The following is a 27,986-nucleotide window of genomic DNA, read 5'->3' on the forward strand; positions in this document are numbered from 1 at the left end:
GAGATTTCCATGCATTTGGGATGTTCTCCGCTAAAGTCTATGGGGGCGCCAGATATTTTCTGTTCAGCCTAGTCAAAGAGAGGGGCTTAGTCCACCTCCATTTTTAAGATAAGTGCAGTTCCAAAAGATGGGACAGGCAACTTTCATGTATTTATGGTATAACCTCTGAGTATTTCATGCCAGAACACCTTAAAATTAAATGACCTTAGGTTTTTATGAAGTAAAAAATAGTTGGCACAATCTTTGACCTTCACCAGTTTAGCTTGACCTCTGGTTCTCCCAAATTCATGTTTTACCTGTTTGACATGGTATACAGAAGTCTGTATAAACTCCCTTCATGATGCCTAATGTCTTACACAGTCCGGTAGGTGTCCAAACTATGGTGCTTTATGTAATAAATAAGTAATATTAATGTCACATTTGAGTAAAGCACAATCCTGCAAACCTTTTACCAAATCAAAATGCCCAAAACAAATGTGTACAAACGTGTAGCGATACGGACATGTCTTCACTAAGAGGTATGACATTCGGTTTGCTCTTCCATAACTAATTGTTTCTGACATCCTAACTATTGAGGAATCACAAATTATGTTAGAAGAGACCCCTGTCTATATAATGCCCTTCCCTCAGAGCGGGTCATACTGGAATCCTTTCTTCATGTGTGTTCCTGGATCTGTTCCGGCCATGTAGCGATATGGAAATCATATGACCTATATCCATCTCTAAAAATAAAATATAATGATTTTCTTGTCTCTTTGGATCACACTTTCTAAGACATTAAGAGCACATAATTGGGGTAAAGACATTGAGACACTGCCTTGTGGGAATAGCCAGTTTTTGACATGTCGGCTGTGTTATGCAGGAGTTGTTCCATACCATTCTGTAGTTTATATGGTCATGGTGTCTTTATGTGGATATTTAATATGAGGAACAAGTTCCATGTCTTGCTTTGGAATTTATGATGTTAGAATATGTTATATGTACAGGATCTGATAAGTATTCCCCATATATTTCCCCTTTTCATATACCTTTCCTGCATAAAGGGGGTAACACCACTCGGTGTAATGAGGATTCTGAACTAATGAAGGACAGACTGGACAGTGAAGGAAACAAATCAAATGGCTAAATTGAGCTCCCAAAACTGTCACCTGCCTACTTACTGGGTCCACCCTAACCAGTGGACATTAACTGGGCGATATTTCCTTCCTACATCAAAGTGAGGAGACAAAACAAGACTCACAAACGAGTAACACAGAAGAATAACAAGATTTCCGGATCACAACAGAGATGGCATATAAGGTACAAAATCACTTCAGAGGGATAGTCTCAGAACAATAGCCAAAACTCGGTAAACCAGAAGCACAGTATAGAAAGAGCATCATGTTCAAAAGCTAGTCTGGAAATATAACCATCAGAAAACTAGCTGTGAACGGGATCTATATAGGTGGCCACAGAGTCTCAGCCCCATATGACTGGAGCAGAGGTCTGTCCATCACAGAAGGTTAACTGTTGCTGGACCAGAGCAGAGCTGCAGGTACCTGGGTGTGGTGCAATAAGTCACAATGCAGCCAACAACATAAATCACAGTTCACACTTATTTACTTACGTGGTCCTGTCGCGATCCCCGATTCAGACGGTCTGACGAGGATGAAGTCCGGCGCAATTCATAAAGATTTCCCGAGTTCCTGCATCCGTCGCTTCCCCGCTGAGGTCTGCCGGAGTTCACCTTTTTCTTCCCGGTGCTTGTAAGTGCGTGTCTTGTGACACAATTCTAAATGTTAAATCTTGCGAATCCTTCTGGTTTTCCGACGGCCATACCCCCCCCCCATTTCTGTCACTTGAAAGGCGGCGCCGATGCACCAAAATCCGATCATGTGCGCCAAAATCCTGGGGCAATTTGGCGCAAAACGGAAATCGTCGGGAGACCCGACGAAAATGCACTCAGCGGACCCTTAGTAAATGAGCCCCATTCTGTCCGCAAAATGTGGCTTAGGAAGACACTAGCAGAAATTCTGCATGTCGGTCACCCAATTCCCAAGTGGTCAGCAGAACATAATTCAACTTTATTGTTGTAGGTTCAGTTTCATGAATTTCTCAAAAATGTTATATTTGCAGAGCTATTCCCTTCTGGTAGTGAAAGAGTTACAGTAGTATGGCAGGCAGGTCTCATACAGTGTAAGGATGTGAGTGCTGTCCTAGATAATGACTACCTAGACCAAGAGAAAAGCAAACAGCAGCCTGCAGAAAAGCCCCTATGTAGGGTCCAATAACTTAATGGAAAAGATTCAAATGCCAGTTAAATCCTCTCTTTATCTTATATCACATGATGGATTTAACTGTGTGTATGGAGGAGCTTCACAAGGCGGAAAAGGAAAAGGATAGGCTGCCACTGATTGATTTGAGGGTCATTACACCCTGTATTGATTCTTACACCCTGTATTGATTGCTGCTGATTTTTGGGGTTTAAATAAGCTTCTGGTATTTGTGCAACATAGAAGTAATATTTAGTACCTGTCTGATGAAGTTTTTGGGGTCTCTAAAACTTTGATTTTAATCAACAATATCCCCCAAGTGGTTGGCCCTATCAGTTCTAGTCTCCTATCCCTGCATTCTCCCTATCCATCCTTCTGACACGCTGTCCCACATGCAGGAAGCGAGTAAATGGCTGAGGTCACATAAGATCAGACATTAATAGGAGATGATAGAGTAAGTGTGCTTTTTGCTCTTATTTTCAAACACATGTAGCCCCATTTTAGCATTCCTACAAACTTTTGGGATAGAGAAAGAGGGACAAAAAGTCCCACCCTTTTCTCCTAAACCATTCCAATTATCTTGCCCCTGTCCCACCCCCAACCATAGTATGATATCATTCTTAATGGAGCCCACATAGTATAATGCCCCCTTCCTGTGGCCAACTCCCCTAAGGACCCATATAATACCCCATGATGCAACTCGCAACAAATAATACCCGCTCTTTCATTTATCCTCCCTTTACTTTTGTTTCCCCACTTTAATTTATCTCCCTATACTTACAAAGCCCAAGCTTTTTATACTTCTTACGCCCCCTGTCCTCCATCCCTCTCAAATTGTGGCCTCCTGTCCTCCACCCCCTTCATATTATGGACACTGTTCTCCATCACCCTCATATTGGGGACAATGGCCCCCATCCACTTCATATTGTGGCCTCCTGTCCTCCACCCCTGTCATATTGTGCCCCCCTCATATTGTGGTCTCCATTTTCTTCATACTGTGGCCTCCTGTCTTCCATCCAGCTCATATCTTGATGTCCTGTTCTCCATCCCCTTCATATTGTGGCCTGCTGTCCTCAATCCTCTTAATACTGTCGCCTCCTGTCCTCCCTCACATTTTGGCCCCCTTCCTCACATTGTGGCCCCCTGCCCTCATATTGTGACCCTGTTCTCTCTCATATTGTGGCCCCTACTCATATTGTGACCTCCTGTCTTTTCTCATATGGTGGCCCCTTCACCTCATTTTGTGGCAACCTGTTCTCTCTCATTTTGCGGTTCCCTGTGCTCATATTGCTCATATCCCTGTACTCATCATATTGTAGGCCCTCCCATCTTAATGTGGCCCTCTGTCCTCCCATGTTCCTGGGTTTTAAACAAGAAAAAAACTTTGCTACCTTTTCTCGTTCTCTGGCAGTCTTGCTTTCTCTTCTCCTGGGCTCTGAGATGATGGAGGAGGGGCGGGGCCAGTCAGGGGAGGAGCTACCTCCATATATCTCTGCTGTAGAGCAGAGTGAGATGTGTGGAGGCAGCAGGAGCTGATCCCGTCTCCTGGTCTCTGCTCTGCACTCTAGTGTGGGTGGGGATGGTAGGAAATTGCTGGACATGATGGGACATTCTCCCAAACGCTGGGGATGGCAGGACAATATGGAAAAACCCAAACTGTCCCACCAAATCTGGATGTTTGGGAGCTATGATTTTAGGACAAACTTTAGTGCCACAAAGCACCAGGAACTTCCATTCCTTGACGAATCAAGGTTTTTTTTATGAATTTCAGATCAAACTCCACATTGTCCATTTCGATTTGTTCACCCTTAGTCAAGGGTATTATCATGAAAAGCAGCACACTCTTCCAAATTCACTTGTGAATGCGAATCCACCATAGAGGATAATTACATTTCCAGAAAGCACAATTGATAACAAGAAATTCAGTTTTTGTGTCTGATTATTTGGTCTTCTTGCCAGAGAAAACCAATGATCTTCACAACCCGAGTGGAATCTATCAGTTTAGGATAAAGAAATGCAATATTGTTCTGTGTTTCCTTTAGATGACAGCCAGAGGGATAATGTAACAAGACACTGATTATTCGGCTAGGAGAGAGCAGCCCTCATAAGTGCTCAGTCATTTCATTAGTGCAGTAAAGGGGGAGCCATCCGTGAGATTAGGATAAAAAAAATGTTCCATGCATTGCTTTCACATCTTAATCCCTCCAGAGTGAAGGATGAGGGAGAGGTTATTACATTATTTTCTTAATATACTCCCCTAGGAATTGAGAACTCTCATTCTGTTAGGACATCCAGGGCCTCTTGTCAAGTGCTGTTATCTAAGAGAAGAACTACTTTACCTATAGTACACAGCCAGTTTAATGGGCTGGTCCAGTATGGAAGATACATTTTAGAAACTTGGTGCATTCACCAAAGAGGGAGGCTACAAAAAAACACCTCTAAGGGCTCAACCCCATGAAGATGTTCGGTCCCTGCAACATGGACTGTGCGGTAACCACATTTCTCAGACAGAACACTCCAGGCAGGGTTGGCTCTAGGTTTCAGTAGGCCACTGGGTGACAGAGCCTCCAAGGGCCCCTTTGCAGCGAACTCACGTGGTAACATTAAAAATTCAGAAACTAAAACAATCTCCTGTTCCCTAAAATATTCCCTAGTTTATCATCCCAAACAGCCCCTCATAGTTATTTTATATATATAGCCCACCTCATCCCCTATAGGTTAATTAGATGCAGCCCCCCTCACCCCCCAAGGATTCCTTATGTATAGCCTTATGTGGGAGATATGATCCTGCATCAGTGTAGCTACAGCAGTCTCAAGGTATGTTTGCTTCATAATGCATCAAATCAAATGGTCAGTTTCCTTACAATTTTCCTAAAGAGGGATCAGTTTGCAGCTGTTTTGTGAAGACAATGGAGAGGGGAGGAGAAGTTAAGTGAAACAGTAGCATACATCCCTGTGTCCCTGTGTTCTCCATTTGCTGTCTAGGGGAGACATCATAGCAGCTAGTCTCCACTCACTAATGAAAATTAGAAACTGACGTTAGCTTACCCAACAACCTCCATTCTAATATGCGCACTAATGAAATTCCCTCTTCCCTTGTTACTAACCTATTGCTTAGTTGAGATAAATATAAAAAGTCATATGATAGAAAATGAACCTATAAAATTAAAAATAAATAAAAATTACCCTTTTTGCTGCCCTGAGGTGGTTCTGCACCTTTTTTCTGGCACTAGAAGGAATAGTGTATAAAACTATGTTAAAAAAACAACTGTAGACGCACCCTGGCATGCAGGCACTTATGTGCCAGGTGTGCACGTTGTGCCTGAGTACAATTCACAGACTTTGTCTAGCTCTGTCTCTCCAAGGGCAACTATACTCTTCTCTTCTCCGTAATATATCAAGTCATTAAACTGACATCCACATGATGCCATGAAAATAAAAAAGATGGTTAGAAGTGGAAAATTCCCCAGGTCCTTCTTTACTAGGTGTGTCACAGTACCCAAAGGACATTGTATGAACACAAAAACAAGGCACTGCCGGCAGCTGGCTCCACGGAGACCGATAAACAAAGGACACGTCTGGAGGGAGAAGACTGTAAAGTCCTAGTCTGATCCTCAGTCCAAGAAGTGATTGGTGGCAGCAGTCAGTAAAAGACCTAGTGATATTATATTTAGTAGCCATCTATATAGATAAATCACATAAAATATTAATGATTCACTGCTATCCTTACATCACCTACTCTAGGTATCCTGCAACGTAGCAACAGTTGCCTTAAACTACTTCAATAAAAGTTTGAACTAATGAACAAATTAGACAATCTTCAAGTTGAACTTTTTGTACATTATTTGGTGCAAAACCAAAGATGCGGGCATAAATCTTAGCATGGTGTTACATCTGTGTCTCGCTCTTCTGCAGATCATGCTGTCAGGCTGAGAAGACCCCAAGTTCTATCTGGAGCTTATGAGTCGGCAGTCTGAACAGTGATCTATTTGCTGGACTGATGGCTCCCTGCAATCTTGGCTCTGAACCATCAAGGGTTGAGGTTCTCACACTTTCAGAGCTTTGCCCCTCTCACCTGGAGTATACATCATACTCTGATAAAAACACTTTAGGGCACATTTACTACTAACAGTGCAAACTGTACTAAAAGCAGTTTGCCTGTGTAGTGTGTAGAGGTTTAGGATTTCTGGCGCACGTTCTTCATGAATCTGGCACCCCCTGCACTGCCCCGACACATAAGGCGCGCAACACAATTTTGTCAAACTTTGCATGTTAAATCTGGTGCATGGTTCGAATGTGCATCGGATTGTCCCCTAATTTGTGTTGCACAATGTCTTGTCCCACAAAAGGGTCACATACGACACAAATTTGGCGCAGACACTTCCTAAATACCTGTGCAAGCAGTTTGCATTTAAAAAGAACATGCAAAGTCTCACTGGCGTACGGCCACTAGTAAATGTGCCTCTTTGTGTTCTATCCTCCATTGCTGGCTTAAAGTATGTCTTGGTAGCTTTCTTCTGTACTCATTTGCTATTCATTTGTACATGTGTTTTTTTTTTATATTTGCCTTACGTTTTTGACCACCCTTTTGTGTATGTGATTCCGTACTTTATATGCTCTCGTAATTGTGACCTGAATTGTTGACCTTCCCTTTGTCTTATTTGTTTGTCTGTCTTGTTACGTGTCCACACTTTGGCGCTGAGAGGGACTGTCCCATATCACCTAGGATGCACACAGGCAGAACAGGCAGGGCTGTTGGGGGGTGAAGTTTTAGGGTTCACTGTTCTCTCTGTTGCTCCAAAGTTCACTGTCCCCATTACACATCACCAAAATTATTTTATTTTCAGGATTTAAGAGGAAAAACATTATGGCTTGTACACAAATGTACAAAAGGGGGATGTCAGGTGTAATTAGATACAGTATAAATTCTGTTATGTAGATGGTAAAACACGACACTATCTTGAATGATATCCTTTCCTCTTTTATTGGACAAAAAATTCACGTGCATATAAAATGTATTAAAGTAGACTGCACCTAGTCACATTTGAGCAGGCATTGTGCCAATGTGATGGGTAAATTCGGAAGGTCTGATTGATTGCCATAAACCAAATCCTGAATATATAACTGCTTAAGCTTAGTGTTTCTTAATATCCCCCTCTTAGTGGCTCCTTTGAAGCTTCACATCGTGTTAGTGATTAAAAGTGTTGTCTTGTGCAGACAACTCTTCCTTGTGTATTAGTGATGTGTCTTCTGGCTGCTGCAGTGGCCATAGAGGGGAGGGGTGTAGGAATACATGCCACCCATTTAAATGAATTGCCTTCCACCTAATGCATGGCTATGGCTAGTCAGTCATAGTGACACACTGCACCGGCTCATTGAAAGAGCTCCATAATATCCAAATGTTGAAAGACGGAGTGACCTGATGCTACCTTTCTGAAAAAAAAATCATACAACTTCCTGCAACTGATTACAAGAGGACTTATCATTTATATAATGTATAATCGGTACCTTTATTAAAAGGGTTGTACAAAGTTTGATCGTTAAGTCCTATCCACAAGATGGAGGATAACAAGCTGTTTGATGAGAGTGCGACTGCTGAGACCCCCAGCGATCACAGTAATGGGACGCTCAGCAATTGCAGCAGTCAGAACCTCACTGATCTCTTTGTTATCCCCTATCCCATGAATAGGGGATAGCTTCCTAAAATGGTATAAAAACCTTTAAGTAAATGATCTCTTCCAATAGAAATCATTGTGCCATGTATGTGATATACCTGACTATACACATGATGTAAAAGAAAATGTAATTAAACAGAGCAGGTCACCTTCATTACTGTATGTGGCCATTCTGAACCCATATAATTGGACTCAGATAGCGGATGGGGTTAAGCATAATTACTTTAAACAAATTGCGGCTATTCAGCCCTATATAAAGACTGATCTGGCAAGCTCTGTGCAGCTCTGCATAATCTGTAGGCGTTATATAAATAAAGGAATTATTGTTATTATGAAAGACTTATATTTCTTTAAAGGGAACCTGTCACAACATTTTTCACAAATACAGCTAGTGACAGGTTCCCATAGAGGCCTATTAACTAAATGCCACCCTTCTTTTATCTTAAAATGGTTTCCCTCACATCCCCATAAAATCAACTTTAGCCCCTCCCATATACTCCTCCCCATGCCATATAACCACTATCATTCAGCACTTCATGTCATGTGACCAGTAACATTAACATCAACCCCGTGTATGTATCAGATCACATGAAATCAAAGCATACCTCTATGGACTTCTACTCCTCCCCATGCCTTCAAGGAAGCATGCTGTGATTTCCTGTGATTAGATACATACATGAGGTAGATGTTACTGGATAATGGACCTTACATGACATCACCCTTTTCACATGGCATGAAATTCCCAGTGATGTAACATAGCTCTCTCTCAACATTTTAGCAAGGCACCATGCAAACATTTAACACAGCTTTTTCTACCCCTAATTATAAGGAAACAGAGCTGTATATGTCTGTAGTTGAATATTGGCAGAAGTACTTGTTCCATTCAACAGCATCTCCCAAGTACTAGTGCCATACAGCAGCATACCCTGGTAGTGAGCCCTGTCAATGAAGAACAAAGAGGCAGGGCAATGCATGCAAAATTTGATATGCATCAGTTGCATAAAAATTTACAAACTGATTTCTTTTTGCAGCCATGGAAAGGAACCATTTAGGGGAAAAGGGCAACATTTTTTAATTATAGTTTTCTATGAAATATTTATTTTAGGTGGGTTTATTTAAATCACTATAACTACATCAACTGCAAGAAGTACAATGGTCACAGAAAATTTGTGCTAAAAAGCCTTAACGTGTACTATTTGCAGGCAGCATGTTGTAGAGCAGGAGAATCTGAGCAAGTTGTACATATTACCCTATCTGCAGGCAGCATGTTATAGAGCAGCGGGAGCTGAGTATGTTGTTCATATATTGGGGCTTATTTACTAAGGATCCCACGGCTACATTTCCATCTGCTTTTCTGACGGTTTCGGGGATCGCGCCGCTGGGACAGGGATTTAGAAGGGGATTGTGTCGTAGGCGATCAGTTTTTGGTGCATCACCGCCGGCTTTCATGCGACAGAAATCGGAAGGCGGCTGTTGGATGATATGACCAGTGCGTGTTGTAAAGCGCTACGGAATTTGATGGCGCTATATAAATAAAGATTATTATTATTATTATGGTGAACTCCGGGGGACCTGAGCGGGGAGCGACACATGCAGGATATCAGGCGCACGATGTAAGTGAATCGCGGCAGAGTTCATTCTCGTCGGACACTCCGGATCAGGGAATGCGCAGGACTGGATAAGTAAATGTTGTTCCTTACATTCCTTTTTTGTTGGCAGAGCAGCAGTGATGGTATTTTAAAAGTTGTCACACTATTGTTGCTAATGCACATTGTAACAGTTTGCCTGGCCAGCAGGGAGTCCTTGCATCATATTTCTGTATTATGCATTTACTCCCATCCACAGTACCACCCACACAAGTCTGATTCCACAGAATGCACACCTTTGTGTGCAAGACAGCCTTTATATGACCACTATATATCATCATACTGCACTGGGTTGGATAAAATGCTAACTTCTTCCCAGTCATCCTAAATACAGGCGATGAATGTTGGTAATTTACTGTACTTTAGCCTTAGGCTACAATAATCAGCTATAACAGTTATCACAGGTGTCTGTAATGAAGCTTTAGTGTTAATATTGATTCTTATGACAACCCAACATTTTTAAAATCCAATTGTCACTGAGACAAAAAAAATTCTGTCTGGGATTACAATAATAAAATATACAGTTCCGACTTACATACAAATTCAACTTAAGAACAAACCTACAGACCCTATCTTGTATGTAACCTGGGGACTGCCTGTACTGTAAAATAGAGAATGTATAGCAAACCACAAACCTACGTAGTACAATAATGATCATGGTGAATATTCTTTGGGGAGCTCAAGGCTATTGCACAGCTCCTAATAGCAATCAATAGTGTGAAACATACAAGAAGCAGCAAGAACAGCGCTTTAAGCACAGCATGGAAGACTTGTCCATGGGATTCCATGTTATTTAAGAAACCCTCCCTGTCACTAATCTATCTCTAAAAAAGGAATTTGGAAGTCCGTACAACTCAAATCCTCATATTAGACAAGGAGAATGTGATCATGTTTTTCCGCTGCATATTGCAGCTACATCTTCCTACCTATCTGTGGATCTGTTATCCTAAACACCTAGTGCCCAAACTACAACCACAACCCGCATATTTTTTCGCAAAGTGCCAATGCGACTGTTTAAGCAGTAACTTATTACTCCCTTCTCTGTCACAGTTTTAAATTGTATAGGCACCTAAGGACACCATTACAGTAGAAAGAAGGAGAAGAAGTTTGGATTATCATTGAGTCCTGTTTGGCAAACTCTACCTTGAGCTGATGGCACAGATACCCATATAGAGGGCTCTGAGTGCCACCTCTGGCACCCGTGCCATAGGTTCGCCACCACTGTCCTAAACTAATTGTCATGGGGTTTCAGAACTTTTTAACATGTTCACAATGCAGCCCCATTTGTCTCTGGTGATCTAACCTCTTTTCAGAAGAATCATGAAATTCATGAGACATGGGCATTGAGGGCATTTTAATGTCTATCAAGAAGTAGCTCTACCAAAAATAGTTATTAGATTGGGATTTTACATCGGGGCAGGGTTGCAGTTAGATATTTTTTTTCTGAAAGTCAATAAAGTAAATGACTCCTCTTACCTCCCTCAAGTTCCAATTTGGTGGCCAAAATCAATGAACAAATAATTTCCTACTCAGGGTACTCAGTTTGTAAACTATCACAAGAAGAAAAACGACAGCGCAGCACACGTTTCCAACATTTCAAGCTTCCGATAAACTGCTCAAAAAAGTGAAAATGTTACGATTGACTGAAGATACCTCGTTGTTCACACTGCAAACCTTTGATCAAAAACAGGGAACTTCACATCAACTTTTTAGAAACTGGATGAGAAATTGTATTATGTCAACCTTTTTGAGTTTTGGCAAAGCTCCCATAAAGGAGGACATATGTGAGAAGCATTTGTTGGCTTATCCTCATTTCAAAAGGTTTAGTGGTGGTCCCAAGTTCCCTTTAAAACATATAAAATTCCTTAAAGGACAATTGTAAAGCATAAAAACTTTTGCATAACTTCTCTAACGTACTATCATTAGGTATCTGCAGCACTGCTAGCAGGGCTTTTACCTTTTCCCTCTGGCTGTCTTTGTCTGTTTGGTTGCCATGGGAATCTGTATCTAGACGATGGAGAGAAGTAGAGGGTGGGAGGATCTTGTTGAGAGAGGCACTAGAAGATGTGCATGCTCCTGATCAGTAGCCACCTTGGTGTAGGAGAATATCAGTCCCTGCAGCATGTAAAAAACTCCAGGACCTTGAGTGATGTCACAAACATGTGGATGATCATGTGTGTCAGGTCATCCAATTACAAACAAGCAGGAGTCTTCATACTTTCCCAGGAATGGTATGTAGCAGAGCTATCGGTGTTTGAAAGTTTGAATGTAGCAGAAATGTGTATGTGTGAAAGTTTAAATGTGCAAATAAAGACAGAGCTCAGGCTCCCCATCAGTTCTAATGAATCCTAACTGTCCTGGCAGTGTCCTTATCCATGTCCCAAACTACAAATTTGAAGTTCAATAAAATGAACTTATTACGTAGGCTAGAAGAATTTTCCAGCGGAGAAGAATGAACTTATGGAAGATATTTTAAATACGCTCTGACTAGAGTTTTCCTAGCATTCCCAGACTATATAGAAATGTATTTTATGCAGTGTCGTAACAGGGATTGATGATTGCTGTGTTCTTTCTTCAAAATATCTCAAAATTAGATGTGATGGACTTATGAAGTGACTTTTCAAAAAGTTGCCAATTTAGATGCACCAGGTGGTAAAAGAAAAGCTTGTAATTGTTTGCATATTCTTAGTCATAAATCACAAATCCTTTTCATCTCATTTACCAACCTGAAACCACTCACATAAATCTGATGTGTGAAATACGCCAAGAGAGATGCCTGATACATCTGCCACAGTTTTGGTTTCTTCGCTATTACTGACATGCATGTAATTTTCATTTTTAGGATAAAAAGTTACATTTTACTGATCACTGCTGATATATAAAAACGATATTAACTTTTTATGTGTTGACCAGTTCACAGTGATGGTTCCCTTAGACTAGACAAAGACTTAGACAAAGATTCAGTTCTCTTTCCTTTTCCTGTATCTAAATCTCTTAAGACAAGCAGCTTCTTGGGAAAGCTGGGTGACAAACCACACCAAATTGAAAATGGACGGCATATTGGGGGCCATTTATTATGTAATTCCCATCTACAGGCAGTCCCCGGAATGTACAAGATAGGGTCCGTAGGTTTGTTCTTAAGTTGAATTTTTTTGCCCAAGTGACAATACGAGTTTCAAAATTATTTGATGTAATGGGACCAATGATTATCAATAAAGCTTCATTACAGACACCTTACAGCTGATCATTGCAGCCTGAGACTATAGTAACATCCAGAGACTTCACCAGAGGTCACAGCGGGCAGAGGGGTCCGTCTTTAACTAGGGGCCATCTGTAAGTCGAGTGTCCTTAAGTAATGGACCACCTGTATATGATTTTGGCAGCCATTTTTTCTTTTTCCTGTTGTACCATGTCTGCCTTATTTATTATGTGTTGGCATCGTTTAGCTTCTGGGTTTTTTTTGGGTGCAACTTGTGAATCCCAGAACTTTTCCTGCTCTTATAAGTGCTCCAATAGATTTTTTTTTTTTCAAAAAAACATAGACTTAGACCCACAAAAAGCAAGTTTACCAGGTTCTATTTCTCCTTCATGAATGTGGAGTCATTTCAGATACTTTTTAGTTGTGTGCCAGTTAATTGCGCCACAATATAAAATCCATGTGTAATAAACCACATAGTTCGGGTGACTGAAAAAACGGACCTTGTAACACAAATAAATCCCCCTCTTTCTCGCTCAACTTTCTAGGAAACATAAATGACTCGGAATTGAGTGACAGAACTTGACAAGTAAATGGATTTCTCTTTCCGGCGTTGCTATAGGCAGGACATGTAGTGTGGGGGTTATCCGGGTTATGATGCCATCCCTGGTCTGGTGTATTAGCATATCCCCAGTGAGTGATTGTACACTGTGAGAACGATACAGATTTCTGCATACTTTCATGGCACTTGGACCCCCCTCTAATATGAATAGATTCCAGCCGAGTAATTTCACAGGATCCCATCAATTAGAAATAATTAGTCCTTGCAGATTTTTATGTACACTGCCACTAGGTATTCGCTGCTGTAATGCAGATCTGTAGCGATGTGAGGAAGCGTGCCTCATAAAACATACACTGTGCCATCTGCTTCACACCACGCTGTGGCGTCCCCATCCCGCAGAACAAAAGACCCATCTTCCCTGCTCACACCTAGACACCATCCCTAAAATTAACCCTCACACCCCTGCTATGAAGAAAGCGAAATTCCAATATCATTGGATTGATTTTGATTTGGAATATCTCAGTAATATATCCATCCTATACATTAGGCATGACATGTGCAAATGCTTTATTATTATAATCATCCTTTGGAAAAATTTTGGAGATTCTGAGGTTAAAGCATTTCTTTTTCTACTATAAATGGGCACTGCCAGTATCGTCTGACCTTGGGCATCTGACCTCGTTTGCATTTACATCTACAATAGATGTATTATATACGGTCCAACTTCATCACGTGGCAAACTGGCCAACCCTTGGTTACCGAGACTTTAAATTGGACCAGTGGAATCCATATACAATATAGTAGAAATGCAAAATGGCAAAACTGACCCACTTCTGTCTCATTAGTCTTGATATTGAGGGTGACTGCAGCTGTAGAGTCATGCACTGATTCTCCACATGGTCCTGCGCCAAAGTGTGAAAGACTATTACATGCAAACAAGATCAAGACTGTGGTATGAAACATGTCCTAATGCATAGACCTCACACAAAAAATGTATGTATGGAAATCGGACATAAAAAAAAAAATGTATTCTATTCTGTCAAGGACTGGTCAGTAAGGAGATAGAATCAATTCACCAAGTTTAAGATTTACACTGAATTGGGTTCATTCCCATGTAGGGAAATCAGCAAAGGTAGACAATTTTTAACAATTCGCAGTGAACGATAGGGATTCACAAATCTAATAACATTTTCTAAAAATTTTTGAAACTTTTTGTACATAGCAGAAGGAAAGACAAAAGATATACAATGATATTTATAAAATTCCAATGAATTGTGGAATTTTTAAATACATATTGTACTGTGCGGAAACAACTGCGTGAATATGAACACAATATTGCGATTCCAGAATAAATGGTCTGAACACATAGCAAATATACAGATGTTTTCTCTCTAATAGTGAAAGACATGTATACTATACAGCTGTATAAATCAGTAGGAAAAAAAAATTGTCATGTACGTACGAGTCCCATCAAATCTTGTAGCGATGGTATCCAAGAAAGTATTCTGCGGAGCAAGCAGACCTTTCATCACAGGCATATTTCCACCACCTTGATGCTCTCGCCTTGTCAATAATCCTTCTGAGACGCATTGAGAAGATGCTACAAAGTAGTCAAGGCACCCTTGTCCTCCTCTCTCTAATACCCTACTCTAAGCGGAGGATGCTTCAGAGACATCCCGTCCTTAATGTACTGCTAGGGAGCCTGTAATGAATTACAGGAAGAGTCACACATTGATATTCATTGTTTTCTTTTATTGTGTCCGCTGCCTGTCTCTCTCCCCTCTCCTCCCTTGTGTGAGTCTCTCTCTTTCTATCCCTCTCTCCTCCCATCTGTGTTTCGCTCTCCCCCCTCCCGTACTGAGCTGTCCCCTTCATGTACCTGCCTTCTAACTCACATGGTCCCCTGACTCTAACTCCCTCCTCCTATTTACCAACACACCTCCATCTCCATCTCTATATTGTATCCTGCTGTCGCTTTACTAGCCGAGATGAAACAGGGAATTACATGAAACTGAGAATAATTTCACATTTTCCATAGAAGCTCAGATTAAACTCCTTCTTTTTCATGCAGCGTGATACTGGGGTTTTATGAGGACATTGTGGTGGTGACACTGATAGACTCATCATGGGAGAAGATTATTGTATATAGGAGCTTATTGCATCATAAAACCCAATGGAATATACAGTATACAGATATAACCTTGAATCCAATGAATAAGGGGGAGAATATATTAGATAGCAACAGAACAGTGAGTTCTTGTCGTTGATAAGATTGGATCATAACAATGGACATGTGTAAGTATCTAAGGAACTATGAGGTGGTCACTAGACAAATGGGCAAAAGATTCTCCAAATGGAAATGATCTTCCCTTAGATCACATTTTGCAAATACTACCCACAGCCTACACAAGAAATGGTCTGGTGAACCCATCCATTCTGATGACACAGAAGGGCTACTATATCACAAACTGGGTAACTAGCCACAGACTAGTCATTGTGAGGGTCGGATTATAGGGAGAGCTCCAGGGGTGTGCACCCCAGATCCCCCACCACTTTACTCATAAGGGGCCCCCAGCAGCTGAGAGATGACTGTCTCTGGGAGTGATGTCCAGCGGTGCTGCCACCCCACTGCACATGCGCCTACCACCAAGCTGTGACATTGACTCACTGGCTCTATCAGTGAGATTGTGCCCGTCCAGCTGTACTCCATCACATTTTGCATGCATTGTGCTTTTCAGGAGCTGCATGGAGAGTGACACCTGGCAACCTAAAACTGTTTGGCTAAACTAGTTCTAGCCAATCAGTGTTGGGTTCTTTCCTCACAGATCACCCGGCCCATTCTATGAGAAGAGGAGAGAGAACTCTCAGGGAAGTAGTGGAACTGGCATGGTGACTAGGAGAAGTAGTCAGTACTATTACCACTGTGCCAGCTAGGCTACCACCACTGCTACTGTGCCAGCAAGACCAGCAGCTACACTAACACCACTGCCACTGTGCCAGCAAGACCAGCAGCTACACTAACAACACTGCCACTGTGACAGCTAGACCAGCAACTAGGCTAACATGTAAATGTAAGTAGGAGAATATTCAGAATATCAATGATAATTTAGAATAATAATGTATACCACTGTTATTCAGTGGTGGCCCCAATCAGATTTTGTGCCCAGGGGCCTCCACCTACCTACACTTGTCGACAGCAAAGCACGTGAACATCAAATTTAGACGGTAGACCGATAAAAGAAAGCAGAATGGTCTGATGAGCTACATTTTCCTTTATACTATGTGGATGGTCATGTGTGATATTTACCTGGTAAAGAAATGACACCTTATGTACACAGGAGTATTATAGCTATTTTATTTTTTACAAAACTGTATTATGGCATTCATAGCATTCTGTAGACAAGTGCTGCATTTTCATAATCCTTTACAACATGCTACATAAAATGTCATGTCAAAAGTATTCTACTTCTTAGAGATTACAGAGACTATGGGGCACATTTACTAAAAACAGTGCACTATGTATAATGTGCAGGATGCGCCAGATTCATGATTTATGGTGCACGTTGTGCATTAATCTGGCGCTCCCTGCGATGCCCCGACAGAGTGCACCACTTTTTTTGGTGTACCTTTAACATGGGTGGGCGACACACTTCTGTTGGACTTTGAATGCCCATTTCCATGACGAAATTTGTGTTATGTGTAGAAAAGTGCAAACACGACACATAAGGGTAGCGTGCGCCACATATGTGATGCAGGCACTTCTTAAATACCTGTACAAGCAGTTTGCACCTGAAAAAAATGGGCAAAGTCAGATAGATGATTGGCCCCAGGGCCTTAGTACATGTGCCCCTATCTATGTAATACCATGCTGTAAAGTGTCCTAGGGAACACTTGTGCAGTTGTTGGGGATCTGTGCTCTCTGCTCTGCTATGATGAAGTTCCCACAGAATCTATACATGAAAGCAGGCACTCTGTTAGTCTTGTGGTGGACAACTTAATCCAGTATCCTCTTATAATAGACAACTGAATCAGTAATAGAAAGAAGAATAAAGAAGTTGTGCATTAATTGTTCAGTTCACTCCTCCGTTATTGTGAGCCAAATCAATGTATAGTAGATGTTACGTTCTGTATATTTCAGTTAATATTGATTCTTCTACTTCAAGTTATGGTAAAAACTTAAAGAGGACCTGTCACCCGTAAAAACGGCACTAGGAGCAGCTTAATAATGTAAGCCGCTCCTAGTGCTACAACAGTAGTGTTACACTGCTAGCGTTAACGGAGACCTCAGATAACGCTAGCAGACACTGCCACGCTGCAAAATAGAAACAATAGATTTTATTGAAAGGGAACCTGTCAATAGATATCAACCTAATAAACCACCACCAGTATGTTGTAAAGCAGCCAAACACCTTATGTACTCTTGTGGTACATATAAGTGGTCTAAAAGACTGTAAGCTATCCAGCGTATTCATGAGGGGGCAGGATTAGGGGCAGTGGGACTGCCGCATGACGCTCGGTAGTCACTGTCGGCGTATGGAGTGGGCGGGGCGGCCCAGGGAAGAGGCAGCGCAGTCTGGCGTTTCTATTGTACAGCGCGGCAGTGTCTGCTAGCGTTATCTGAGGTTTCCGATAACGCTAGCAGTGTAACACAGTTACATCCGTAGCACTATTAGCGGCTTACTTCAGTTAGCAGCTCCTTGTGCCGTTTTTACAGGTCAGGGCCGGCTCCAGGTTTTAGTGGGCCCCTTGGTGATAAAGCCTCAGTGGGCCCCTTCAAGGGCCACCCTCCAGTAGCCACACTGCCGCCCCCACTACGCGTAGCAACACTGCCCCTCCACCCCTATAGCAACACTGCCCCCTCCCCCTGTAGACACACTGTATCCCGCCCTCCAGCTACACTGCACCCCATGCCTGTAGACACACTGGGGCAGATTTACATACCCGGGCCAGTGGGGATCCAGCGGCGCGTTCTCAGTGGGGGATTCGGGTCTTCCGGCGATTCACTAAGGTAGTGCGCCCGATGTCCACCAGGTGTTCACTGAAGTTCACCGTCCTACCCTGGGTGCAGGTAAGCGCGTGTCAAGCGGCACTTTTTTATTAAAAATACGGCAGTTTTTCTGAATCCGTCGGGTTTCCTGAGTTCCGTTGCGTGCATGCCGGCACCGGTGCGCCACAAACCGATCACGTGCGCCAAAAACCCGGGGCAATTCAGTGAAAATCGCGCAAATCGGAAAAAATCGGGTAACGCGATGGAAAAACGCGGTTTGGGCCCTTAGTAAATGACCCCCACTGTATCCCCCACCCTCCAGCTACACTGCCCCATTCCCTTCCAGCTACACTGTCCCCCTCCCCTGTGGACACACTGTATCCCCCCTCCAGCTACACTGCCCCCCTCCCCCTGTGGACACACTGTATCCCCCCTCCAGCTACACTGCCTCCCTCACCCTGTAGCCACACTGGGGGTCATTTACTAAGGGCCCCAATCGTGTTTTTCCGTCGCGTTACCTGAATATTTACGATTTGCGCCAATTTTCCCTGAATTGCCCCGGGATTTTGGCACACGGGATTGGATTGTGGCGCATCGGCGCTGGCATGCACGCGACGGAAACCGTGGGGCGAGGCCGTAAGAAAACCCGACGGATTCAGAAAATACTGCCGTATTTTTAATAAAAAAGTGCCGCTTGACACGCGCTTACCTGCACCCAGGGTAGGACAGTGAACTTCAGTGCACTCCGACGGAATTCAGCGCAGCAGCGACACCTAGTGGACATCGGGCGCACTATCTTAGTGAATGACCGGAAGACCCGAATCCTACACTGAGAACCTGCCCCACAGTATCCCCCCTCCAGCTACACTGCTCCCCTCCCCCTGTAGACATACTGTATCCCCCCTCCAGCTACACTGCCCCCTCCCCCTCTACTGCCCCCACCCCTTGAGCTACACTGCCCCCCCTCCAGGAAAGAAAACAATCTCACCTTTCCTCGTTCCCCCGAAGCAGCGCAGGAACAGTTTTCTTGTTCCTTCAGCATGCGCCCATTGTACACGCCGACATGATCCGATGACATCATCATGTGCGCAGGCTTCAGAGCCAACGCATACCGTGCAGAGCGCAGCGTCAGCAGAACCAGGACAGATGAGTTTCGGACTCTGCTTCTATGCTGGGCACAGCATAGAGCCAGAAAACAACATCAGCCAGAAGGGGATCATTTGTACCAGTGTCTTAAAGCGACACTAGTACAATTGATCCGGGGGCCCGAGTGGGCCCCTCCAGCTCTCCGGGGGCCACGGCACTTGCCCGGGTAAGCTGAGTGCTGGCGCCGTGCCTGTTACAGGTGACAGATCCTCTTTAAGGTAAAGCAAATCTATATAACAGTGGACTGAACTTATAGGAAATCTACCACCAGGATGAAGGATTATAAACCAAGCACACTTACATGCTGGTGTGTGCCAACTGTGGCAGGACCTGCTCTTATTTTAGCTTCTTATGAAGCCGTACTGGCTCCACACTCCATAGATTTAACGTAGAGCCTGGAATTCTTCAGGCTCATTTGAATATTATTAAAGTCTTTTTTAAATAATTTAACAAGGACATAAAAAGCTAAGAGAAGAGACGATCCTGGCGGGGGGGAGGGGGTGGAGAGAAACCTGCATGTAAGTGTGCTTGGTTTACGATCGTTACGATCCTGGTAGATTTTATTTAAAGGGAACCTGTCAACAGATATCACCACCAGTATGTTGTAAAGCAGCCAAACACTTTATGTACTCTTGTGGTACATAAAAGTGGTCTAAAGTCTAAAAGTTTTATGTACCATGAGAGAACACAAATGAAATGTACAGGTCTGTTCACAAAAAGCCAAAGAAATACGATTAATTGATCACTCAGATAATACATTGTACAAATAAAGCTGTGCATTGTATATGCTTTCAGTGTTAAAGGGAACCTGTCATCAGCAAACGGTCTCTTAAACCACTGGCAGGATATTGTCAAGCAGCATAACACCTTCTAGGTTTTGTTTCTTTGATGGTCCAGTGTGGTGGCATCATCCAGAAAACCAACTTTGAAGTGAGATGTAAATTGGTTGTAGAAAGTCAAGGAGGCAGAGATTTTAACACTCGGTCAAGCCCTTAGAATTTACAAAAATGAAAATAGTTATGTTATCTTGGAAAGTAATAATGCCGGAAATGGCTTTAACTGTGCAAAAATAGAAAGACCTAAAATGATTTGACTCATTTATTGGTGGGATTGTTAGAAAAATGTGATAAAATTTGGTTTACCTGGCAATCACGGATGACAACATGTATGAGATAACTGCCCTTTACTTTTGGTAAGGGATCTATGGCATGCTGGAGGGTGGGTTGAGGAGAGCCGGTCAGTACATTCCCCCCACCCCCCACTTCCCCCTCTTATCCAATTTTCCAAATCCTGGATCAAAGTTAATTGTCAATAATGTTATTGTTATTTTTTTAATCGTTCTGGTTCATATGAAAGAACAGTTGAAGCACGAATTTCCAGTCTGAGACGAGGTTTCTCAACTTGATATTATGTACAAAAGCGGAGGATTTACGTCTCCAAGATGTCATTTGGTGCCGTACCCACTTGATGATAGAGGTCCTCTTATCTTCTATTAATAATCACCTGTGTTAAGCTGAACCTCCTGCTCGGAGGATCCTGTCTTAGGCTACATTCACACTACGGTTGGCGCCGCTCACCCCCGCCCTTCTCCATAGAGAAACATGGGGCACGGCCCCGTATTCAGGGAAAAGATAGGACATGTCCTTTATTTCTCCCGGCTACGGAGCGGTAAGGTGCCGCACGTGTGCTGCACTGTACCGCTCCCGTACGGCGCCGTGTGCCCATTTCCCATATGGTCGTGTCAATATAGGCTTATAGCCCCATTCTGCAATACATTGTGCTATATTCAACAAAACAAAAATACACAAAGATGTTTTTACAGGAAACGTCAAACTCCACAAACACTTGTGATGTGATAGATTTATAAAAAAAACTGTCTATTAAGAAAAATTGCTTTTGTTGCTCATAGCAACCAATCAGAGCCCCTGGATTTATGGATTTTTACGGATCTATTGACTTTAATAACAGTGATTGCTTGGCAAAACAGACTAAAATAGAGCATATTTTTATGTGTGAGTCACCAGGGAACTCAAGGCAGCCAGGATGGACACATTGCTGAGCTTTCCGTAAATGTGCCACAGAAAAATCAGTTAAAAAGTAAAAAAAAAAGGTTAAAACTGTAGATAAAACCTGTAGCAATAATAATAATCACAGAATAATAATAATTCTTTATTTATATAGAGCACACAGATTACACAGCGCTGCACAGAACTTGACAAATCAGTCCCTGTCCCCAATGGGGCTCACAATCTAATCTACCTACCAGTATGTTTTTTGGAACTGGTTATATTCGCAGCATGTCCCTAGCAGGAAGCGGCAACCTGCAGCCCCATATGAGCTTTTCTAGTCTCACAATCCAGGACACTTCCATCCCTCTTCAGCCCTACTGAGCTTTTTACCAAATTTGATGCAGCATTCTTTAGTTACTTTTCTTTGCTCCATAAACAGAGGTGAGATACAGCTATGGGGGTCATTACACAGTAATGTTACACTGTAACTGTGATCTATATACAAGTGTAACCTGTAGCTGAGTCCCTGAATAATGTGGGATACACTGATTTTATTAGGCGATACTACCCCCCGTATATGATATAAGTTTAGTGCCCTCTGCAGGCAACTGTAGGAAGTGCACATCTTTCCAACAATGCTTCCCAAATGTCACAATTGCAGGGTTTCGGAGTTCTCATTATTGCGGTTTCGAAGTGAAGCGGGACAAGGTTGTTACTCTGTGAGCTTTAGATTAAATGGATTAATATACTGTATGATTTTGTGGATTACTCTGAAAATGATGCTTTGTACATTTATTTTTTTGGTATGATGGAGCTGCATTCACACTTGCTGCTAATGGTGGAGGAATTATATATAATTATTCTCTTTTACTATTCTACTATAGGATTCAAAACACTTTGGAGCTGCTGTTCTACAGGGAAGCAGGGACTCCTTGTATCATATATTACTATGTTGTACTTTCGAAGATCCAGTAAGCATGTGGTCCATGATTTATGGGGTGACCACCATCATGTGCCGCTGGCCTAAGGTTTCCAGCACACAAGTTACAGTTTCTTCTGTTTCCTGATCTACTTTTTAATGCATTGGGCCCTGGTCACAGATTCAGAGGATTGTACAATTTGTGTGCACCTAGCCTTAAGAGTCTGAGAATCTGGCTACCCCATCAATGAAGGTAAAGGGGGGCTGCAAGTGCATCTAAGAGCATATTCAGCCTTGACACTCTCATTTCTTTCTTGTATACAGTATATAACTACTGCTAGATACTTAATTCCAGCTGCTATAAACTTTTAGCAATCTGATGCCAAGGGCTCTGGCACTTAGCCCGCCCCATCAGCAGCAGGTGTCAGCTGTATATTACAGCTGCAATGACCATAGTGACAAAGAGTTCTGCCCCCAGCCATCCCCCAAATCCCCCGGTCACACATCATGCTCATGTGATGCCCCTTCATCTCCTCTATGGGGCGCTATTAGCATTCATTCACACTATGCAGCTGGATGAAGTTAAATACACAATATAATACAATGCATTGATATTGGTTTCTTTATTTTATAGCAAAAAGGTTAAATGTTTAAACTCAACTGCACCGGTTAAATGTAACTTTTTCCATTGTGATTTTTGATGCAGTTTTAAAGCAGATCTACCACCTGGATGCAGTATTGTACACCCAGCACACTTACTAGCTGGTGTGTGCCCCCTGAAACAGTATCCATTCTACCTTTGTTTTTAAAAATTATGCAAATGAGTTTCGGGGGTTCCTCTCTAAGGGTGGTTTCACACTGGTGTTTTTCACATCAGTGATTTTTCACTAAATCCATTTTGGCTTATGGACACATACAGATGAGTTTCTTCTTCCTGGCTTCAGTGCTCCGTCTGATGTCACCGGATCTCTAACTGGGGAGTTCAGGAGACGAGCAGTAACACCCTACAGCAGTGATGGCGAACCTTTTACAGACCGAGTGCCCAAACTACAAACAAAAATCAATTATTCACCATGAAGCGTCTGCATGGAATTTTATACAGTAACTTATTGCTACCTGTTCTTCCACATCTTTCAATTGTATCGGCCCCCTGAGGCCACCAATACAGTTGACAGGAGAGCATATTCAGACTCTCATTGAAGCTTCTCTCGAGGGTCTCTCTGTACAGGAAGAAGGGTGGGTCCAGCAGGATGTCCTCCAAAGATAATGCAGTTCAATCCACACCTTCTTACATTTCCTGCAGTTCCAAACAGCCAATAAAGTGTCGCTTTAAAATAGCACTGAGAGCAGCATCTCTTAAGTTGCCTGGGACTGCAGGAAGATTCAGTGTTTGGTGAACTCTGTCCTGGAGCGATGACCTGAGTGCCTGCAGAAATGGCTTTGAGTGCCACCTCTGGCACCCGTGCCATAGGTTCGCCACCACTGCCCTACAGAGTTGTGCATAATTGGCAGACAACAGAGCCAGAAGAGGCTTCTGTGACATGGACAGGAGCCCTTGAGCCTCATTTGCATAATTTTATTAGACAATTCTCTCCAAAACTAGGCCATTGAAAGATAAAGGAAGAACAGATTCTATTTCAGGTGACAGACACCAATGTCTAAGTGTGCTTGATATGGATGCATGGAGAAAACCACACTGAGTATAAACACCCTTATTCCCCTAGATTTCCAGTAGCTGCAGTCCTATGTAAATTTTGATGCTGACATATGCAGCTACTTTATAAAGCTTTGTATTGCTTTTTAACAATGAGCTTAATTACCAAATGCAGGAGTTAGAGGAAATCTACCACTGGGGTAGACAAGTTTTCAACCAGATACACCTAATTGCGGGCCTGCCGTGCCGAACCCCAGGACATTTCTTGAATAGTCCTGAAATAGCATTATTCCGGAAAAAAATCGAGTTTTAAAATGTGATTACTCGAGACATCACCGTTTCTCAGGCAGGGGGTGGGAGTGGCTGGAAATGTTAGGTGTGCATAATTAGTAGCTAAAGCTGAGCGCTGGGTGTGACGTACACAGGAGCATTTTTCTCTGGAATACAGCCTTTTCAGGACTATCCAAGATAGGTCCCAGGGTCCGGCAGACTGAAAAGTATGTGTATTTGGTTGAAAACTTTTCTACCCCAGTGGTAGATTTCTTTTAAACAAAAGATTGATCAAAACCCATGTCCCAGTTCAATAGTTTGTCTTCTACTGCCCCCTACTGATTTCTTTTATATTGCTTTTCATGCCAAACTGCATTGCAGGAACTAAGTTCAATGACTGTGTTCAATATAGATGGGTTTAACATAATCTTGGATTTACAAATCTCTTGCAATCATGTTTTTAAGATTTTTGAAAATCTAACCTGTTTTGGTCTGTGTCTTATGTCATTTAGTCCATCATCTTGAAGTATCTTACTTCTGTTCCATAGTGACAACCGCCATGTGGGGGTGGAGGGGGCGTAGAGGGACGCATGGCCGGTGGAGTGGATGGCACGAGACGTGTTATAAATCTCCCTTTGTTTGTCTAAGATTCCACAGCGCTGATCAAGGGGGTAACACCACATACAAAAATTAATTGAGTACTCACCCTACTTGCTTTCTGGGGGTCCCCTGCAGCTCTTCTTCTCCATGGGATTCCTGAGACGCAGTGCATCCGGCGCCAGGTCCACATGTGTGTAAGTGTGTGCATGTGTCTTAGTGTTTGCGCAGGCAGAGAGCGTGTAACTGGCTCTGCCCGCACTACTTCCCAGGAATCCCAGGGAGAAGAGCAGGTGCAGGGGAGCCCCGGAAGGCGAGTACAGCAGGTTTCTTTATGTGCCAGAGTCTGTGTGTGCTGGGCTACCTTTCTACTGGAGGGGTGCTGAATGTGCTGGGCTACCTATCTACTGGGAGGCAGTGTGTGCTGGCCTAACTATATACTGGGGACAGAGTATGCTGGGCTACCTATCCCCTAGGGGGTACATGCTTTTGCTACCTATGTGTGTATTGGGCTACCTATCCACTCGAGGGCCAGTGTGAGCTGGGCTACCTTTCTACTGGGGGTCATGTGCTGTGGTTTCATATATACTGGGGGGCAGCATGTGCTGAACTACCTATCTACTGGAGGGATGCTGTGTGTGCTGGGCCATCTATCTACTAGTGGTATATGCTGTGGCTACCTAACTACTGCGATGCAGTGTGTGCTGGGTTACCTGTCTACTAGTGGTATATGCTGTGGCTACCTAACTACTGAGGGGCAGTGTGTGCTGGGTTACCTGTCTACTAGTGGTATATGCTGTGGCTACCTATCTACTGGGAGGCAGTGTGTGGTGGATACGTATATACTGGTGGGCAGTATGTTCTGAGCTACCTTTCTACTGGGGCGATAGTGTGGGTTGGATACCTGTACACTAAAGGGGCAGTGTGTGCTGGCCTGACTATATACTGGGGACAGAGTGTGCTGTGGCTACCTAACTACTGGGGGGGTAGTGTGTATTGGGCTACCTATCCACTGGAGGGGCAGTGTGTGCTGGGCTATATTTCTACTGGTGGGCAATGTGTGCTGGGCTACCTATCTACTGGGGGGCTTATGCTGTAGCTACCTAATTACTGGGCACAGTGTGTGATGGGTTACCTATCTAATGGGTGGCAGTGTGTGCTGGGTTACTTGTATACTACTGGTCAGTGTGTGCTGGATACATATATATATACTGTGGGGGCAGTGTGTGCTGGATACCTATTTACTGGGGGGGGCAGTGTGTGCTGGGAGGGGCTTCATAGAGTATATACTATATATGGATTGTTAATGTCCATTGTCCATTTTGCGCTTTAAAAAATTTATTTCGGTACATTAAAGGGCCCCTACCACCCCGATTCTACCTATAAAGGTAGAGGGGGTGGTAGGTGGATGGATGGGACATGAGGATAGCCCTTTTTTGGGCTAATCCTCACATCCCGGGTGTCTTTTAGAAAACTTTATTGCAGCTATATGCAAATTTTTTTATGCAGCTACTGGGGAGTGGAGTAGCCGGACATGAGGCTACTAGTCGCGGCTACTCCACGCCCCAGTAGCCACGTTACTCCGCCTACCAGGTAATCCTCGTCTGAGTTCCCCGGCTACGGCGCATGCGCAGTAGTTCCGGCCCCGGAGCCGCGGCCACGCAGCCGAAGGATGGTCCGGACGAGGGCGCGCAGCTACCAGGAGCTGCGCGCCGAAGATTACCTGGTAGGCGGAGTAACATGGCTACTGGGGCGTGCTGTAGCCGCGACTAGTAGCCTCATGTCCGGCTACTCCATGCCCCAGTAGCCGCATAAAAAAATTAGCATATAGCTGCAATAAAGTTTCCTAAAAGACACCCGGGACGTGAGGATTAGCCCAAAAAAGGGCTATCCCCACGTCCCATCCATCCACCTACCACCCCTTCTACCTTTATAGGTAGAATCGGGGTGGTAGGTTCCCTTTAAACACTTGTTGGAGGTGTAAAAGGTAAATTGGTACCCTTATGCACAAATGGTGGACTTGTTCACATATAATGATATTTTGGTATTTGCCACATTTACACAGGTACTAGTAAGTAGAAAATAAGTGTCTTTATTAGTAAGAATACAATTACCAGTAATTGAGCTCAACTCAAAAGTGTATTTTACCAGTGGTTGATTTCCTTTAAAGAAACCTGATGGCTCTAAGGTGTCTGGCTGTGATATTTACAAGAAAAACACCTGCAAAATTGTGATTGGATGACAGTATGTGGAGAAAAAGAATGTACAATAGAAGCCATTACTTGTATGTAAGAAAGAAATGTTATATTGGGACCTCATCAGTTGTGAATCTTCCGAAGTGGTTCTTCACAAGGGTCTAGATGGAGGAAGAGGCCATTATTCTTTATTCACATGTGTTACAGAGTGGATGATTCATGGTGGTAAGTGGGTAGAACAGAGTTCTGGTAGAGTTGTAATTTGCTTTTAGGTATGGTTGCTATCTTAGTAAAAGATCATGTAAGACTGTGACTACACTGCTGTCATCAAATGGTGAACAAGGTAAGCCCTCATGCACAGGAACAGTGTTTTCATCTGTCTGCTATTCACCAGATTTCCATCTCCCTCATATTGTGACCTCCTGTACTCCATTCCCCTTATAAAGTGGCCCCCTGTCCTTCATCCTCCTCATATTGGGGCCCACAGTCCTACATTGTCCTCATGTAGTGGCCCCCTGTCCTTCATCCTCCTTATATAGTGGCCCCTGTCCTTCATCATCCTTATATTGTGTCCCCCTGTACTCCACCCTCCTCATATTGTGCTCCCCTGTCCTCCATCCACCTCGTATTGTGCCCCCCTGTCCTCCATCTTCCTCCTGTTGTATCCCCCTGTCCTCCATCCTCCTGTTGTGTCCCCCTGTCCTCCATCCTTCTCATATTGTTGCCTCCTGTCCTCCATCCTCCTCATATTGTGGCCTCCTGTCCTCCATCTTTCTCACACTGTGGCCTCATGTCCACCATCCCCATCATATTGTGGCCCCCTGTCCTCCATCCACCTCATATTGTGGCCCCCTGTCCTCCATCCTCCTCCTGTTGTG

General features: G+C 43.3%; 1 protein-coding gene across 2 annotated transcripts in view; it reads right to left on the reverse strand.

The window, feature by feature from the left end:
- KCNH4 (potassium voltage-gated channel subfamily H member 4) overlaps positions 1-15,166 on the reverse strand; it is a 117,930-nt gene extending 102,764 nt beyond the window's left edge. For both annotated transcript variants that reach the window (XM_072111704.1, XM_072111705.1), the window contains exon 1: positions 14,794-15,166. In XM_072111704.1, coding sequence (XP_071967805.1) covers positions 14,794-14,869 — 76 coding nt within the window. In that variant the 5' untranslated portion in view covers positions 14,870-15,166. The remainder of the gene's footprint in view (positions 1-14,793) is intronic.
- Positions 15,167-27,986: the final 12,820 nt, after the last annotated feature.

This window comes from Engystomops pustulosus, chromosome 6, assembly GCF_040894005.1.
Source record: "Engystomops pustulosus chromosome 6, aEngPut4.maternal, whole genome shotgun sequence".
Classification (NCBI taxonomy): Eukaryota; Metazoa; Chordata; class Amphibia; order Anura; family Leptodactylidae; genus Engystomops; species Engystomops pustulosus.